The sequence below is a fragment of the Triplophysa rosa genome, linkage group LG11 (assembly GCF_024868665.1).
Source record: "Triplophysa rosa linkage group LG11, Trosa_1v2, whole genome shotgun sequence".
Classification (NCBI taxonomy): Eukaryota; Metazoa; Chordata; class Actinopteri; order Cypriniformes; family Nemacheilidae; genus Triplophysa; species Triplophysa rosa.
In genome coordinates this window covers 6,110,898-6,131,047 of record NC_079900.1, presented here as the reverse complement: position 1 = coordinate 6,131,047, position 20,150 = coordinate 6,110,898, and the positions used below count along the sequence as shown (strand labels likewise).

The 20,150-nt window shown below is 37.4% G+C and overlaps 1 protein-coding gene across 1 annotated transcript; it reads left to right on the top strand.

Moving 5' to 3' along the window:
- Positions 1–1,486: 1,486 nt before the first annotated feature.
- On the top strand, positions 1,487–20,138 carry cbx1a (chromobox homolog 1a (HP1 beta homolog Drosophila)). The gene is made up of 6 exons (XM_057345682.1): positions 1,487–1,677; positions 3,387–3,490; positions 11,943–12,099; positions 12,254–12,416; positions 18,557–18,651; positions 18,931–20,138. Exons 2-6 carry the CDS (start codon positions 3,442–3,444, stop codon positions 19,073–19,075), a joined length of 609 nt encoding a protein of 202 aa, XP_057201665.1. The 5' UTR covers positions 1,487–1,677; positions 3,387–3,441; the 3' UTR covers positions 19,076–20,138.
- The last annotated feature ends 12 nt before the right edge of the window (positions 20,139–20,150 follow it).

The window sequence follows — 20,150 nt, the reverse complement described above, 5'->3', positions numbered from 1 at the left end:
CTATGTGCAGAGTCCATATGATCAATAGGTGTAGGGGATTCAATTAAATTGCAGGAAGTTGCTTGTGTGTCCATGGTTACGAGCGAACTACTGCAGTGATGCAGAGCTCTAGACATCACCATGAGCCGGTCACTAAAAAGCACTGTTCAGTGGCAATATTGTTTTAAATTTGTGCACTTTATTATTAATAAACAATAATGTTATGATAATGTTATACATTTTTAACAGTACGTTTTATTTTGGTTGAACTACACTCTGCTAGGGCACAAGTGTGAAGGAACTGAATTCATACATCAACTAAAAACAACCCCGGGACAAGTTGGTTAAAAGCAATTGCATAGTGATGTTAGTGCTGGGAAAAGTTCTGTCATCTTTCATATAAATGTATACAATGTTTATTTTGTATTGTAATAAGGAGAATGTTGTACCATTGGAAATGCAAGGCCAGAAACATGCACCCAATGTACTTGCAGTATGTTTCAGATCTGGAGTTTTCATCAACTTCTGTTCTGCATCTGTTTATAAAAGTTTTTGGAGATAATGGACAGAAGCGTAGAGCCATCATTTTATATCCCCACCCTGGCAGCCGCTGCAGATGACAATATAAATATCACCCTCTGTTTGTGGACGTGTGGCTGGTTTGTTTGAGTAATGGGGTAATTAACTCAATCATGACACTCAGACAGATGATGTATTTTGTTAATGCTCCTCCTTTGTTCTCCACTCGTTTCTGAGCAGGTCTTTTTCCTCTACATTAACCCGACATGTGTGCTCGCACACAGACAGCATCCTCTGCCACATCCTTTATGAAATACTAGGTTGCGTCGACTGGAACAGTGTGAAATAAGTTCAAATAGGCTGCTTTGTCTTCTCTCTGCTTGTTAGGTCAACATGCTCTTGTTCACTGGGGCAAAGTGTACTATTGTGAAACAATGTGTGACTCCTTTTCTCCAACACTGAGATACTGACACATATTATAGAGGCTGTCAGGCCTCACACTTGATCTGATTGGTCCAAACCAGAGTCATATTCCACCCCTCCTCTCTTTTTGCATGGTGCATTTGTGTTCAAAATGCTTGTTCTATTTGATTTTATTTATTTTGTGTTTTTTACAATGCTGCATTGTTTGAGTCATCATTGTAAATATAACTGTGACTATTACAAGCTAGGTAATTGGACAAGATGCTAGTTTTCTGTCAGTGTTTGCCTTTGTGCTACACAAGTATTTGCAATTATAAATAAATTATACTATAAGCTGTTTTTTTCTTGAGAATTGGCCGAATGGAAGCCATAGAGCCATATATATATATGTATATATATATACACACACACACACACACACACACACACACACACACACACAAATAGTATACACAGATTGTACAGTAATACCAAATTCAAGCGCTTCAAAAATGGTCTCACTCCCTCCCACAATGGAAACTACAACTCCCATGATGCTCTGCTGTGTACGTATTCAAACACGTTCAGAATTGGCGGTTTGCTGTCTGTAGTCGTATAGCCTTTCCTTTTGTCTCACCAGCTGAAGAAACTCGGTAAAATCACAGAAAAAGCAGTAAAATAATAACAAACTCTTTCTGCATTCGACAATTAAGGCATAACTAGCACCACTGAAGTGCCAACATTGGTGTTTTATCGTCTTAATACGTTTTTTCAGAGGTAAGTGACGTTCTTTACAGACTGAAAACAACAAGATTGAGTGGATTTGCTTTAATGGCTGTGACCTTTGATTTAAGACATGTGCTTTTTTTGGAACAAAGATACAATATTTACGTGCTTCAAGCAACCAGTTGCTCTTGACATCTGTATGATATTCGTGCAATTTGTGGCAGTATTTAAACTCGTATCCAGGTCAACATGGAGAAGCTAGCGACCATGCTTCTGCAACATTAGCCACAAGGCTAGTCGGGGCGTAACGTAACTGTATAACGGTCATTTTTGCCTAATAAACGACAGCATACTATGCATGCATTGTGTTTAGACAGCAGAAAATGTACGTATTTGTTAAGTGTGCTGATATTTGGTACCATTTGAGGCAAAAGTTGCAAATGAATCAGTATAACAATTAGCTCAGCAACTCTGCACGATAAAGCAACGCCTTCCTCGCGCACAGATGCGCGCACGTGTTTTAGGTATATAACGTTTTTAATGTGTATTACACAAATCTACAATGTCAATGTTAGTAAGACGCGAACATACTAAATCGGGATGGGGTTTTTTTTAACTGCACGGGGTCACGACTACAATAATAGCGCGGAACATTGTGGCAAAATTTCGGCGCGCGCACGTTGCAGGAAGTTGCATACGCACTGCGTGATTTGTAAATTCAGAGCCATTTCCTTTGTTATTGTTTTGGATAAAAAAATACGTTCTTAATTTGTCGGCTTTTCGACGCTACTAAATAAAATGTCGATGGAAGCAATAGTCAGTTAGGGTATTTTTTTGCATACTGTGATTTCGAACATATTACTTATTTTGCCTACTGATTTTCGCAAACTTATTTAGTACAGAAGTAGGCAATTTAACACACAGGGAAAGTTGCATCAGTTGAAAGTTCAAAATGTCCTGATTAACTTAATAATATACATATAATATTTGCACATATTTTTCTGACATGGCTGTGAAAAACTGCTCCATTGGAGAGAACTGAGATTATGTAACTCCTTCATCGGCTCTGCTGTGATGGTCCTCCCCATTTCTAATAAAATTCTCTATGTTGTGCTTTGATTTAACAAACAAGATAAGGTGTTTTGGATAATGTGGGGGAACAAATTAAGGCCTATTAACTAAACTGGTTAATGTGTAAATGTAAAGTTTTTGCAGCGACAGACGAAAACAACTGAATTTATTATACTATTAAAAGTACGCAATAAAACCAGGTTTTTTTTTGCATATAGATTATAATTTGCATGACCATACTTGTGCTACAAATATCGTGAATGCTGTGGTGAGCCCATGGTAAATGTGTGGTTATTGTGGTTTTACTTCAAATACCATAGTTACACTATTTTCATGTGGGAGCACATATGATAATACGCATTTCTTGCAACAAAATGCCCTTTTTACTGACTGGTATTCAATTCAACGCCATAAAAAGCCAAATTTCTGACATAAACTCATTGCCATGTTTTGCAAACCTTTAATTTGATGCGTTGTTTTAAATCATCTTTAATATGCATCGTTGAGCTGTAAAGCAATTGAAAAGGAGCCTGGCACCATGAAATGCTGGACTGTACTGTGTTATCCGCATTGCTGTGTAATATTACCTGTCATTTTATTTCCTTCCTTGTTTGTCCTTCCCCGATATCTGATTCATGAACCCCACCCTTGCCCTCACCTCCTCTAATTCCCACTTTTACTCTGTTCAGCACTGTTGACGTTGACAAGGAACCGGAAGGTTCCGCAGATCCTCCTCAGACAAGCATGAGCCAACCTACAGACACAGCCAGTGATGCTCCCAGCGTCACCGCAGGTGTTTTACAACTTCCTCCTCAGCCCATGATTTCTTCTGCTGTGCTGTCGGTCTTTACATATGTGTGGGGAGGGTTTCTCCCAGATGTTGAAATGTTCAGATCTTCAGATCTAATGTCAGCTTGCAGGAGAGCATGGCAGATCTTGTATAAAGTTTTGCCCTAAAAATCTAGAAATACAATCATACATAAAATTCAGTGGACGTTAATAATTGAAAATTATTCATTTAGCAGAATATGTCAAAAGAAAAAAGTGTCAAGTAATGGGAGGCCTGTGCCCCTGTAGAGCTTTGAAAATATGACAATGCTTTAAAGCACATTTGAAGTTATGGAATTATGGTTTGAAGCACATTTAGAAAAGCTAATCTCAATTTTATTGGTAAACATGATTCTAATATTTGAAACTTACACAAGGTAAGGGCACAGTCCTATACAAAAATATCTTATTCTAATAATCATATGTAGCTTTGCACACTGCTGGCATCTAGAATGATTTTGATCAGCATTTTATTGTTCATATCAGAGGGCTCTTTCAATTTCTCTTACATTTTTCTTTTTGTAATACTACTACTACTACATTTTATTTATAGGCTCCTAACTGACTCTCAAGGACACCGTACAGCAAACAGTGTAGGCCAATGCAGGTGTTGTAATGTGGGAGTAATGTTCTCGGTTATAGGAGTCTGACAGATAATTTGTAATTATAAAATTGTTTATATCGTTATCGGAATTATATCGTATTGACCGAACTGCATGAATGTATTTCAATATCAATTTTGGCCATATCGTCCAGCCCTAAGTTCAATTAAATTTTAGTAATCAAATTAAATAAAATTTTAGTAAAAGTGTGTCTATTACACTGAAATCATGAAACTTAAAATATTTAACAGCAATTAGTTAAAAGCTTAAAAACAAATGTTTCATTATTTGTTTATTTAAATGATGTTGAATGCTTTTTTAATTATGTCGCAATTTAAGTAGCCTACAAGTTATAATTAGGGTAGGCCTAGCTATCAACAAACAAGATGGCCAACATTTTATCATGTTTTTATTATTTGTAAAGTAATGTGTGTAAACAAAAAAGCAAATAGAAAGCAAAGGACAAAAAGTACAGAACAAGCTACAGAACGCATTTGATCTCGCGCAGAGCGAATGAAAAAGCAGAGAATAAAGCATTCTGCACATATTAGCTAATTTATAGAACATGCGTAGGCTAAACACTGTAGTCCGCATGTGATTATGATGTTAATATTATTTTACATGTTCTTGTTGAGGTAATGCAAACATGATGAAAGTCTGCTCAATAAACAATAACTTCGTTTGAGGAATCTGCGCAAAACTCATGTCTGGGTGACTGATGTTTCTCGCTATCGTCGCATTGGTCACAGCTCAGCTCATCATTGACAAGTTTACAGACACAAAGTGAGCTCATTACTATGATTCGCTGTTTGCTTTGACAGATTTCTTTAGCCTGAGGATGAACGATTTGATATTTGAGACGTTTAAAATGAAACTAACCGCGGAGGAGTTCAGAATACGCCATTTATCTGTTGATTACTTGAGACTGTGCTGAATCTAGGGCTGCAGCTATCAATTATTTTAGTAATTGAGTATTCTACTGATTTTTCCATCGATTAATCGGGTATTCGGATAATAATTACTTTTTCTTTATTAAAGAGCAATACTAAATATACAAGAGAAAATAAGACAGGTCTCTTAAAATGAACAACTAATTTGTTTCTTTTTTAGAAAAATTAACATATTTATTGCTGAAATTGCATACATTAATATCTGTGAAAACTAAACCCATTTAGTACATTCCATTGCCATATTACATTCAAAATGCAATATAGGCCTAATTAGGGATGGGCGATATTATATCGTTTGCGATATACCGGTAGAAATTCCCCACACGATAGGAATTAGTCTTCCCGCGATATAAACGATAAATTCTAGTTGATGACGTATTTCTTTGTGAGACCCATTCACAGCTCATATGTGAAGCGAAAACGGGTATAGCGGAGGGCGGACGTGAAGCTGAGAAAGAGTTTGCACTAAAAGACTAGCTCTAAATCTCGTTTAGGTTGGCACTGTAGATGCATCCGAGTTTATGTTTAGTTTCACTTTCTTTTTTTTTTATTCGTTTGTTAAGTATTCGTTGATAGTCATAATACGTTACACCACAACATTTAGTTTGGCTAAAAGTATTTATTTAAACATTCGTTAGATGTTATGCGCGCGTGCGCAAATTGTTTAATATGGTTTCTTGCCTATATACACGGATAAACGGAGCGTCCCGTGCACAGCTCACGCCCACATGTGCTTTCATAGCGACAGAGCGTGCACAGCACTGCTGCCTGTTTACATACAGTACAAAAGTTCAAGAGAGAGTGATTGACAGCGTGATGCTATCGATCGTTTCCACCCAACAATAGAATATATACAGTTTTAGGTATGACATGATGTGTTTATTGAGCTTTTGTTCATTTAACTTTTCTTTACTACAACCTTTTGAAGTCGAATCTCATTATTATATTTTATAATTACAAAAATACTGTAGGTATATTTTAGGAGCTGTTTGATTTGTGGTAAGTTTTACTTTTTGATAATATTTGTTTTTCTGAGGGTTTAGACTACATGCAGCTACTATCACTTGACGAAAAAAACAGCGGTGGATGGTGTTATGGATATATCGTCATTTTTATCGTTATCGCAACAAATACCAGGAATTATCGTGATAGAGTTTTAGGGCCATATCGCCCATCCCTAGGCCTAATACAAATGTATATTTTTATAAATAAGAAACATTAATAAAAATAGAAAGGTAAACAACTAACTTCAGCGTATGCATGATGCATTTAGTTTATCTAAATTAGTTTTAGTTTCTTTTTTTGCTATTAAATAGTAATATATTTGTCCACATAAAAATACAGTTAACCAGACTTTTATTTTGGCAGGTCGTCGGAAGACGCTTATTTTTTAGTCTGTTATCACTCAGTAAAATGTTCTGAAATAAAATCTCAGAGCAACTCTGAAGATGAAGTTCATGTGTTCATGTCCTCATAAAGCGCAGACGCAGACAAATTCATGAGCATCACGCGTGTAGCATGTTAAACTGTGCAATTCATTCACTCAGACACTCAGAACAGACAGATGACATGTGTAAATAACAGGATTCGGCATCAACTAGTCAGCATCTAGTTTGATGGATTCAATGCAGCCGGAAAACAAGTTTCACTCGCAAAATAGACGAAAACTAAGTAAATAGCAGTTCAATAAGCTATCACTTATTTATCAGCATGAGACATACGTGTGAGCGTGTGAACAGACTAAAATGCGTGTGTCTCGCGGTTAATATGTGAGACTTGAGAGCCACAGAGTTTAGCGGGCTGTGCGTCAGTAATAACGGTCCTTGGGGAAACGCATTTCTCCATGTTTACTGTAGTTAAATGGATTAAACGAGGCTTCGAGGCAACAAAAATTGCCTCGATGAATTTTTGTATTCGAATTACTCGAGTTACTTGAGGAATCGTTTCAGCCCTATCTGAATCATTTTCAATCCGTTCACAACTAGAATGAACGACAGGCGAATGCTCTTGTTAAGTTTATGTGAAGTTATCTTTACATTGTGTTGTTAACACGATGAAAAGTGTCCTTAAAGGAATATTTCACTACTGAATCAAAATTTTCCCATGTTTTACTCACCCTCAAGGCATCCTAAACGAATATGATTTTCTTCTGGAAGAACAATGTAGTCGTCGTTATAATCCCAAGTATCATTTTACTTCCAAGTGGTAGAATGGGAGTGGATGGTAGTTGACTTTTTGAAGGTCCAAAAAGTACATCCATCGATCAAAGAACAGCTCGACACGGCTCTGTGGTCTTAACAAAGGTCTTCTGATGCGAATCGATGTGTTCGTTTAAGATAAATATCCATATTGACAGCACTATTAACGTTAATGTCTAGCTTCCGTTATCCCTCGGGCTGCGCTCTCACTGATGCTTGCTTTCCGGCAAATGATGGTAACAAATGCTTCCGCATATAGGAGCGACATCCTATTGGCTCAAAACGAAAAATGCCGCGTTTGTCACCGGAACTTACGTCAAGGTAAAAATAACTTCAAATAAAACTTAGCAAGGAATTCTCCAGTCGTTCATTCTTGCTGTGAACGGGTTTGAAATGATACAGTGGTGTCTTATAACAAATACGTTCCCTGAACTTCTCCGCGATTAGTTTAGTTTTAAACGTCTCAAATATCACATTGTTCGTCCTCACTCAGGCTCATTCAAATCCGTCACAGCAAACAGCGCATACTACTAATACGCTTACATTGTATGTGTCTACTTGTCAATAACAAGCGTTAAAATTCACGAAATTCCACAGAGTTTTCTGCGGAGATCTGCGAGCGCTTATTCCGTGCTGCATCGAGCATTTGTACTATGAGTGTGGAATTAACGGAGAGCTGGCGCTGAGCGTGAGAGAAACTGCTTGTGTAACCAGTCACTTGCACAGCTCCTGCTACTAGGGGACCTCGAACCGGGCGTCGGTCCGGTATAGGAGTCGGTCCCGTCTGCTGCTAGAGCACCTCTTGAGGTCAGGAAGTGCACCTTCCCTGAGACCTGCACAGCTCTCTCTCTCTCGCTAGCCTGGGGTTTGTTATAAAGTACGGCACTTCCGTTCGAAACACTTCAAAAAACAAGTAAATTTGCACGTTTGCAAATGGTGATCTCCGCAAAAATATAATTTGCTAATTAATATTTTTGGTAGGGATGCACCGATCCGATACTCTGGATCGGAATTGGGGCCGATACGGGTATTTTTTGCTAGATCGGGTATCGGACTGACGGGTTCCATTCAAATCCGATCCGTTGCGTTACCCGTGGATGATACTCTTAAGCGTCAAAAAGGACTAACTTTCAGGAAACCACTGTAAAAGTGTTCATGCACTGTATTCCACATCATGTATTTTGATAGCGTTATGCAAGGAATAAACCAATAAAGCATAATTAAGAAACTCTGACCTCCGCTGGTGCTGTTATCTGTCAATCTCCATCCAGCATGCATGTGTCCGGTAACAGTCAGGCCATTTTCATTATTCTTCATAATCACTAGATAATAGTCTGGTTTTGTTTAAAATGCGTTTTGCCAGAGACGGTACTCGCTGAGTGTATTAGATTAAAGCACTAGCTGGAAGCGGTCTGTGTTGTGCGTCATTCATACACAATAACACTTTTTTTCCAACTGTTGGATGGATGCAATGCACTGCACTGTGTTAAACACATAACATATCTCTTCTCTTTGTGTTATAACTGTTTTGAACTTGGGGAGCAAAGATCCCTGCGACATCAGAAGGATCATCATAAAGACGTATCATTATGCGTCCGGGATGCTCGTGAGTGTAACGGGTGCATTAAGCGCATCATTCTGCGTCCAACGCGCATGACTGTAAATAACGTAGAAGCGAATGTATTAAGTGCATCATTCTGTGTCCAGGATGCGCATGAGCAAGTCTGTTCCACTCTTATAGAGACTTTTATAAAGTGATTTTATAAAGTGAGTTTTGTGCAATAAACAGATTTATTTGTTAACATTTTTTAAGTATCTGTACTTTGAGACCACATTGTAAAGCATATATCATACTCCAATAGAATTTATAAATACATTTTTATNGTTTTTAATGAAGTGTTTTGTTGTAGGGGTACAGAGTAACTTACATTACATTCTTTTAGCAGTCAGTTATAGGCCTAATTAATATAGGCTATTAAATTTTTTGTTTTAATGTATTTTGTTTTGCTCAATTTTATATTAAGTTGTATTGTATTTTATTGAAAAGCAAGACAAATTTTTAAAAGCAAATTTTGACTTCAGTTTGTGCAATAGTGAAAAAAATAGCTTAATAAATAGAAGAAATGCAAAAACCATGTTCGGTGTTCGGTATTATTCGGCCTTCGGCCAAGTGTTTCACATCATGTTCGGCTTCGGCCAAGAATGTTAGATTCGGTGCATCCCTAGATCTTAATGTACTCATGGATTAAAAGGTTAAAAACATTAAAACTTTAAAACATCTATTTATGAAATGTAGTGGAGTAAAAAGTATGATGTGCTTTATAATGTTGGGAAGTATTTTTTGTCCAAAGTAAAAACAGTCTGATAAAGTAGATATTTTAAAATGTACTTGAAAGTAAAAATGCTTAAGTACTATCCACCTCTGGCAATAAAATATAAAAATATGCAATTCTACTTTGATCAAGACAAACAGTGCTAGTATCGGATCAGGATCGGTATCGGCCGATACTCAGAATTCAGGTATCGGAATCGGATCAGCAAGGAAAAAGTGGTATCGGTGCATCCCTAATTTTTGGTCGCAAATGCGCCCTGTGTGTTTTTTTTCCTAAAGTTATGTGGTCAATAGCAGCTGTCATTTGGTCTCCTGACAGAGTGGTCACCTGATTGTTGTTGGATAGGGTGATCACTGATATAATATCAATAATAGTGCATTATATAACAGATTCTTTGTTGCATTTCTGTGTTATTAATAAGTTTGTTTCACCATTTAATAGGGATGCACCGAAACGAAAATTCTTGGCCGAAGCCGAACATGATGTGAAACACTTGGCCGAAGGCCGAATAATACCGAACATGGTTTTTTGCATTTCTTCTATTTATTAAGCCTTTTTTTCACTATTGCACAAACTGAATAGTCAAAATGTGCTCTTTATAATTTGTCTGGCTTTTCAATAAAATACAATACAACTTAATATAAAATTGAGCAAAACTAAGTAAATTCAAACAAAAAATTGAGCCCTCTCCCTTCATGAATAGCCTATATTAATTAGGCCTATAACTGACTGCTAAAAGATTGTAATGTAAGTTACTCTGTACCCCTACAACAAAACACTTCATTAAAAACTGTCATTCCACATTACGCCTATAAGATAAAAATACGAATAAACTAAAACTGTTGGATTATTATAGGCTACATTGCAAAATGATTTGAGAAAAAAAAACATCCAACGCAAGCAATTCTGACGGATGCTGACTGACAACCATTTCAGTTCACGTCTCTCCTCCAAACTCCGCCCACAAAAGATGACTGTTCTCTCAGAAGGTGCACAGAACATACTTTGACAAGTTGTTTAGTACAGGGAACTGTGCACGTGACCACTGTATGATGTCAAAGAATGTCGCGAGCGGCAGGGCTACTGTCAGACTGCCCGCTTCCGTCTGAAGTAAAGTTACCGACCGGTAAAGACGCTTTCATTCGGAAATTTACTTCTGTGCAGCAAGTCCCGTGCTGTGTCTTTCTCTGACACGTCTTTAAAATGCTCCACACACACACACACTGCCAAAATGTTTGCGGCAGTAATAAAGCGCACGCGTTTCTCTCTCTCTCTGCGCTTGTTGCTGCTTGATCGTATCACGAGTCATGTTCGGTAAAATGTATTCGGCCACTTCACATATTCGGCCATATTCACATAAACTTGCGTTTTTTGCTATATTCGGCCGAACATTTTCGGTGGCCGAACATTCGGTGCATCCCTACCATTTAAGTTCCTGTGTAGTTATTTTAGAATGTGCATTATCCATTTTTATAAAAACTGAGGAAATAGAGACCTTCCCAAGTAATAGAATATTTTTGGTCAATTACTACTGAGAAATTCAGTGATGTGGTGGTGAATTGTTTTAGTCCCAACTGCTATTTGCACTGCTTGGAATATGATGAAACGAACATGCTAAAGATACTATCACAAGGATTGTTTGAACCTCTTAAAAGGTAGTTTGCAAAAAATCATATTTATTGATCGTTTATTCACCCTCATATTAGTCAACCTGTATATCAGTGGTTTTGTGTATGTACAATTGAAGTCAAAGGAGGCCAATGTTGTTTTGTTACCAACATTTTTCAAAATATCCTCTTTTTCATTGTCCAGAAGTAAATAAGTCATATAGGTTTGAAATGACATGAGGGTGAGTAAATAATTTTCATTTTTGAAAAGTATTCCTTTAAGGAATGTTTGTGTTGTTGTGTAGTATTTGTAGTTTGATTCAGAGGCTTGTGCTGAATTTCATGGTAAGTCTAAACATGTTGCTGGTTAATAACCTGAAACCCTCACATTTGTTTTTTTAACATTGCTTTTAAAAGTGAAGAATATGACTTAAGCACCAATCACTGAGTTTGGCACCAAGTTTGGTTTTACACAGCTGTCAAGATGTGTGTAAAATTGCCCTACCGCTCTTTTGAATGTGGAATGTTACATTCGGCTGACAGACAGACTTTGTTGATTTTGTCACATCCTTACTCTTAATAAAACTCGTAGTAATTTGTAATGTTTTTCTGCACACATGGGCACTATTGGTGGCGTTTCATATTGCTTCATTATTTACCTGTTTGAATACTACAAAGTGTTTTTGTGATGAAACTGACCCTTCTCTTCCCTGTCCCCCTTCCACAGAAGTCAAGCTGGCGGCCACTGCAGGAAAGAAGCAGAACAAGAAGAAGGATGATGTTTTAGAGGAGGAAGAGGAGGAATATGTGGTGGAGAAGGTTCTGGACAGAAGGGTTGTGAAGGGCAAAGTCGAGTACCTTCTCAAATGGAAAGGGTTCACGAAGTAAGTAACAGATATCAGCAGGAACTCCACTGCTATTGTTTAGTAGATGAAGGTTGATTTGTAGCGAATTGCATCCTTTTGTTAAAAAAAGTGAAAGTTCCTTGCTTTATTCAGTCTAGCCATGTGATTTATGAATCCACGTGCCTTTTCTTAGTGAAGACAACACATGGGAACCAGAGGACAACCTGGATTGCCCCGATCTCATCGCTCAATACCTGCAGATGCATAAAAGTGATGAGAAGAAAGATGGAAAGAGAAAAGGTGAATCTGACACCGATGGCGGAGAAGACAGTCGCCCCAAGAAGAGAAAAGATGAGGTTGGTTGTAATATTTTTCTTTAGTGTTTAGTGTCATTTATGTATTGGGGATGTGCATCCCCATACTGAGGCTGATGCGATACGCATCTTGATGCATAGCCAACGATACAATACATTAAAGATACATATGAAGCAGCTACCGATGCGATCCGATTCATCCCTATTACAATGCAGAAATTAATCAAAATTAAAATTCGCCACAATATCAAAAATTATCAACACAAACATACAAATGGCTTTAATAAACTTGATCGCTCAGCAACCTTTAAAACAATTATCTGTTCCACGCTGCAGAGAAGCTCGAGTTTCTCTGCAGACGCCCGCTTTAGTTTAAACAGGCTTCACTTGACTGAGCATTTACTGATTTTGCAAAAACATTGTAAACAACGTGAACATTATGATCATACACCGACCTAAGCGTTTATGTATTGTCTTGGTAATATTATATGCAGTCTGGTTTATTAACAGGTTTTTCGTTCGGTCTGCGTGAGCTTGTTCACAAAATCGAAATAAAAAACTTTCTCAGACTTCAAAAAACATTAACGATTAAGTCATTTTTGAGCTCCCATTTTTTTGTACGTCATATAAATGAAAAATGCCCTGCTGTGATATCCTGTGAACTCATTTTTACTTTAAGACTCCACTGCGTTCCGTTATAATTTGTATTGAGGCTCTGTAAAAATGCACTGACGCCACTCCTGAACAATTTGCTTTTATTTTCATTTGACAGTTCATATTTATCTTCGTAAACTGGCTGAGCTTAATCCTTCTGTCAGAACCTTTCATTCTTATTGTCATTGTTCTGCGTTTACCAATAAATATATAAATAAAAGGTATTTAAGTAAATAAAAACAACATATATGCTACATAATAATAACAACCCAACAATATAGCTTTTTTTAGCCATATCTGGCTTAGCGGTAGGGGTTGAGATATTGGCAAACAAATGATATCTAGATGTTTTCTGGGATTTCCCGATAATGTGATAAGCAGGTGATATTTTGCATCCTATAGTCTTATGTTGTACTAGTTCCATTTTACATGTTACCAGGATATTCATTGTTGATTATAGAGATAAATGGAGAATGAGAAAGATTTTCCCATCTAATCCTGTCATCATTTACTCATTCTCATGTCAACCTTTGTGATTATTACTTGTGCAGAACTACAAAGAAGATATTTTAAAGAACAAAGTTAACCAAACAACACTGAACCCCACTGACTTCCATTGTATGGACACGAAGCCATTGAGACATTTCTCAAAATATCTTCTTTTGTGTTTCACAGAAGAGTCAAATACAGGTTTTCAACAACATAAGAGTAAATAAATGATGTTAGAATAAATTATATTTGAATGAACAGAAATTGTGATATTTTGAGTAAACGATCCCTTTAAGGAAAAGGTCTTTAAATGGAATCATTAAAGTAAAAACACAACACATCTGTGCAGCATACAAGCAAGAAGCACACGGTCATAGAAAAGTAGCCTACCAAAAGCAAACTTGTGTGGGATGCTTATGTTTTAGATTAAGTTGTATTATGTTCTTTGGAACTGATTTTAAACAAAGTCGAACGATTCGTTCACACATGCTCTCATTCAGATTTTAGCCTTATTGTTCCCACATCAGAGCTATATGGATGTTTTCTTCCGAACTGACCGTATTGGTCAGAAAAACACTAATTAATTCCCTGAATAACATCACCTGACACTGTCCACTGGCTAAAAATGCTAACCGCGCTGTGAATGCACGCGCAGTGCTTGACTGAAGTTTTTGCTTGACATACGCCCTTATGTCTGTTCGAGCCAGCGTCGTCTTTGCACATGCGCACAATTACCAACTTTGGTTTTTAATCTGATCAAGTGTTTACATGTCCTATCAAGCGGATTACAAACGGCATAAACCACCCCTTACAATCTGATTGAAATTTCAATCGGCTTGGGCATTTTTAATCTGATTGATGTGTTTATATGGAGCGTTTTCATTCGGATTGGATTTTTAATCTGAATACATTGGTCCATGTAAACACAGCTACTGAGTGCTGTTTTTAGTGGAGCTTAAAAACCGCGTGACATATTCGATAATATGATTTTGCACATTGTTAAAACAAGATTTACGATATAATTGCACACGATATATCTTGCAAACCGCGCTATTGAGCAACCTAAAAACACAGCGAGGGATATTCCGTCACCTTGACAGCCCTAACATTCACGGTTAAAAAATATGCACATGACATTACATTACTCATCACGTGTCTCTGTGCGAAGGCACACTGGGGGACAAATCCTGGGACACAATGCATTTTCCGAGATCTCTGTATGAAAAGGCTATTAAATAAGTTTTAACTTCTTTTTTCGGTCAGTACGTCTACCTCGGGTTGTTTCGCCATATACAGTGTAAATGCAGAGATCGGATACGTGTCACTTTTAAAAGATGTAAGCGGGTCATCAAAAATATTGGATATAGTTACAAAAACAGAATTGAGTATCAAGAAATGCATTGTAAATGCGGCCAGTGTGATCCAATGCGATTCAATGCAATAGGATGCAATGGAAAAAAATATGATGCCATGCAATTCAATATAATACCCGTGCTGAAAAAAATAATAGAACTTTGCCCAAAGCACAATAGAATATTTTATGAAATTAGTGGTTATAATAGGAATTGTATTGGTTTTAATAAAAACTACAGTGTCTACTGGTATGTGATGGATTCTATTGGTGGGATGTTATCTGGCAGATGGGATCTAATAGAACAACATTAAATTATATTGGAATAATTACCAAAACGCAATCCGAAAAGCAAAATTAAACTGATGTGCCTCCTGACTTCTAAGGCAGGTACTTTCACAAACAGGTCTTGACGTGGGGGAGGTATTGGAAGCCCTCGTTCTCTGTATCGCTAAATATGTTTACAAATAAAAAAGGCGATTGCATGGGTTATTGCATTGTAACAAGCAGAGTTGTTAGCCAGCGGTAAATGAAAGAAGTTGTAATCGTTTGCTGACTTTGCATCATGCTAACGGTTGCGGAGCCTCTAGCAGCTAACATTACAGCTAAATAATTCATCTATGCTGCCTTGAAAATCTCTTCGATATAGGTCTCTCATGAGACTGAGTAAAGCAAATGTTGTATTTGGACATGCCTTAATGCCTTTCTGCCTTGGAATGCATCCTCTGACGGCGGTTAGCACTTAGCTGTCGGATGAAGCATGACTGTAGCTTTGTCTCGTTTTGGAAGGCTGCGTCCTTGTGTCATCTCGGTATACGGCGGATCCTCAAATTAAAATTACACGAGACGTCCTTCGTAGGACATACTGGCAGAAAAGGAAACAGGATGTACCACGTAGCTATGACAACACGTTGCACTCACACACCTGTCAAATTAATTAAAATGATTTCTACTTGATTTTAAGAGGTAAAAAGTTGGTTACTTTCTACCCTAAACAATGCCAAAAGAGTTAAACAAATGTAGCTTTTTTTACTGTTTTAAACATTTAGAAATCACTAAACACTTGTAAACATATTTACTACATATGCCTGCTAAGATTAAAAAAACGTGACACAAATTGTAACATTTAAACACCACATATTTGATTTAATGTGCAGCTTCTGCCGTTTATTCAAATAACAGACGTTGGCCGACGCAAAGAATTGTGGGTTATCTCTAGCAACAAAGGATGCACCTCATGTGTCCTCCGAATTCTCGTGAAAGTAGGTCACATTAGAAGGGTGCATACGGAGTGTCCTACCTGCTTTTATGAAACGAGACGCCCTCAATGACGTAGCAGGCTTCAAATGAGACCTCCGGAGGACACAGCCTTCCGAAACCAGACACAGCATGTGTGTGACTGTCAGGACACGCCTCGGTCTCCGTAGGGATGTGATACGTCATATTCACGGTGCAGCAGTGATGACAGAACGCACTAGAGAAATCAACCTACATATCGATTTTTACTAGGGCTGCAGCTATCGATTCTTTTACTAATCGAGTATTCTACTGATTTTTCCATCGATTAATCGGGTATTCGGATAATAAGTACTTTTTCTTTATTAAAAAGCAATACTAAATATACAAGAGAAAATAAGACCGGTAATTTGTTTCCTTTTTAGAACAATTAGTTTTTATTGCTGAAATAGCATACATTAATATCTGTGAAAACTAAACCCATTTAGTACATTCCATTGCCATATTAAATTCAAAATGCAATATAATACAAATATATAAATAAGAAACATGAATAAAAATGGAAATAATAATTTCAAACAATAGCCTATGACTTTTATTTTTGCAGGTTGTCAGATGCTTATTTTTTAGTATGTCTGTTTCTTCACTCAAACAATAACATGTTTGTGAAATAAACTCTCAGCGCAACTCTGGAGGTGAAGTTCATGTCCTCATTCAGCGCAGACGCAGACAAATTCATGAGCATCACGCGTGTAGCACGTTAAACTGTGCAGTTCATTCACTCAGACATGCAGAACAGACAGATGACATGTGTAAATAACAGGATTCGGTGTCCACTATTCCGCATCTAGTTTGATGGACTCAATGCAGCCGGAAAACAAGTTTCACTCGTAAAATAGACTAAAACTAAGTAAAATATCAGTTCACCATTTCAATAAGCTATTAGGGCTGTGACGGTGGCAGTTTTTTACCACCACGGTGGTAATAGACAAATCGACCGCGGTGGTGCGGTGGTTGAGAAATATATATTATTTATATAAATAATATTTATATTATTATATTTGCGTGTAGCAACCACATGACGAGTGGAAGAGAAATATAGACCTTATTTAAATACTTGAAATTGTTAAATAATTGAAATATGATATCTGAAATAAATGAGGATGAAACATCCGTCAATGTTTAACGTGCAAATCCATCAGTGAAACAGCACACTACAGTATATAAAACATTTAAATAAACATCAATAAATAATGAAAACTTAAATTATATAAGAAAGCTAAATACTAAATAAAAAAGCTCTTGTTGCAGTAACTTCAGTCAGTGGCGTATTAACCCTTACAGTCCTTAACAATTCCGTTTGAAACAAACTGTTTAAACCTACATTGGCTTTCCTATTCAGATTGCCATAAAAACTTTACTTTTTCTGACTCGTTGATGTGAAACTTACTTGTTGACGTTGTCCAGATTAAAATGTGTACAGCTGCACTAAATGCGCGTTCAGAAGATGTGCACAGGAGCGCAAATGAAGAGATGTCTCTCCGCAACCGCGGCAAAACCTGCGCGCGCTCCGACTAAAAAAGCAAGCTGGTCATAGCCAGTTTTTATTTTACGTATCTGTTCATTTCACAACAAGATCCATTGCATAATCCGCAGAATAACCTGGGTTTTGCCGTGCAGGCCTGCGCTCGAACGCACCAACGGATACTTATGCCAATAATTTCTGTTAATTTAAAATCTTTTAAATAAAACCATCCACAACTGAAAGGCTACAACTAGCAATCGTTATCGCAACTCTCATATTTATTACACCTATATTTGTTAGTGACGTGCACTACCGCCGGTGGCAGTTCGCCACCGTCATGGCACTTTACCATCGCGGTGGTGCGGTTGTTACGGCAACCGTCACAGCCCTATAAGCTATAAGTTATTTATCAGCATGAGAAATACGTGTGAGCGTGTGAACATACTAAAACGCGTGTGTCGCACGGTGAATGCATTTGCATGAGACTTGAGAGCCCTGTAACATGAATAGAGTTTAGCGGGCTGTGCGTCAGTAATAACGGTCCGTGGGGAAACGCAGTGCTCCGTGTGTACTGTACTTAAATGGATTAAACGAGGCTTCGAGGCAACAAAAATTGCCTCGATGATTTTTTGTATTCGAATAACTCTAGTTACTCGAGGAATCGTTTCAGCCCTAATTTTTACCGATGCAAATATGTTAGAAACCATTAATCGCGATGCAAATGGGAACTTGTATGCAATGCACAACTTTTTAAATCGATGCAATGCATGGTTACCTTTTATGCCGATGCAAATTGATGAATCTTGTGTGCTGAAAATTGTGTATTGCTCACTGCGTGACTTTACAGGGCTCCTAAAAGTAAATATCCTAATACCTTTGAAGATTGCTGTATATGCAAATAATCAAAGTCATTCTTAATGATTACAGCAAGAAAAGCCAAGAGGCTTCGCACGGGGGTTAGATCCAGAACGCATCATTGGAGCTACAGATTCCAGCGGCGAGCTTATGTTCCTAATGAAATGGTACGTAAAGATGTTACACTTATCAAAATAGAGTGACTAATAGTGAATTTTGCTGATAACTTGGGTTGCATCAGGTTGCAAAACAGGCTGATACTAGATAAGATGTCAAGTCTTACCAAAAAGGCAAGCTATTGAGCCGTCAGCTAGTTTAGGGAGTCAGTCTAGATTCTGAAACTTTCTGTTTGGTAGAGCCAAACCTGGTTTCAACCCAAGTTTGGCACTCACCAATGTTGGGTGGGACTTATGTTATTGCTCATTGTTTCTACCTTTGCTCTACAGGAAAAACTCTGACGAAGCAGATCTCGTTCCAGCTAAGGAAGCCAACGTTAAATGCCCACAGGTGGTCATCTCCTTCTATGAAGAGCGACTGACATGGCACTCCTACCCTTCTGAGGAAGAAGAGAAGAAGGACGATAAGAACTAACTGACGTGAGTTAGGATGCGGCAACTAAAGTCCAATGGCTTTTTCCACTCGTGCTGTTAAACCTGGACTGGAGTCAACATTAGTGGGCAAAGAATTGCTGATTATCTTTACAAAATGCTGTATTTTCTGTTGTTGAATTATGGGAAATGGAGTGTATGTGCTGCACTAGTAGTAAAATAAGGTGGTGAACTTGGATTAGGTATGTACTTACTGGGGTGACTCTTATGTCAACATCCTTATACTTCTGGATATTACTAACAAGATTATTCGATTCTTCAAAACTTGGATTATTTTAAGTTTGTTTTTTCTATAGAGTCCTTAGTATCTTAGTAGTGGGCAGATTGCTGTCCTAGCAGTGTTTCAACATTTTTAGATATAGTATGTATACTGTACTATATTTCCAAGATTCTACCAATTTAGATGTATATTGTATACTTTCTACAATTAAAAGACATTGAGGCAATTCAGCATATTTAAACTACATTTCCCATAATCCAAATACACACATTTACGTCCTTGTCATTGTATTTTACTATTTGCATTACTGTGCGAAGAGCAGACGTGTTCTTTAGACTCCAGCTTGACTGACTGGTCCTTTCAAGTTTTTATATGCCAATGTTCTTCCTGGTTTATATTATGTTTAAGAACATTTCCCAGTACGCTGTATTAGCCCATTAGCCTTGTTCTTCAGGACGATTGAGTACAAGCAGAACGGAATATACAGTCATTTTCTTTTTAACTAACATGTAAGGTGTATTTCACAGATCAGATTTCATTATGGGATAAACAAGGTATTCATCTCAAACCACCTCTGCACCAGCATAAATATAAAGCTATTGACAAAATCAGGTTTGACTGAAACAGAATTTTGTTCACATTTTCACAAAATATGGTATTCGCATTGGCATTCTCTTCTGCTGTCTACCAAAAGTACTTGTATTGCTAATCTGTAATGTGACTGCATCATAATCCTCTGATTGTCAGTTGTCTTTTTTAAGTGTACTGTTATTTTCTTTTCCCTTAAATGTTCATTTCATTAAAAATAAAACCTTTTTTAAAATCAGTTCTGTTACCT

Excerpts from the sequence above, each read along its gene's own strand:
- cbx1a (XM_057345682.1), top strand. The coding sequence starts at position 3,442 with ATGAGCCAACCTACAGACACAGCCAGTGATGCTCCCAGCGTCACCGCA. Across the intron at positions 12,100-12,253 it reads AAATGGAAAGGGTTCACGAA|TGAAGACAACACATGGGAAC; the intron begins GTAAGTAACAGA and ends GCCTTTTCTTAG. Across the intron at positions 12,417-18,556 it reads CCAAGAAGAGAAAAGATGAG|CAAGAAAAGCCAAGAGGCTT; the intron begins GTTGGTTGTAAT and ends TAATGATTACAG.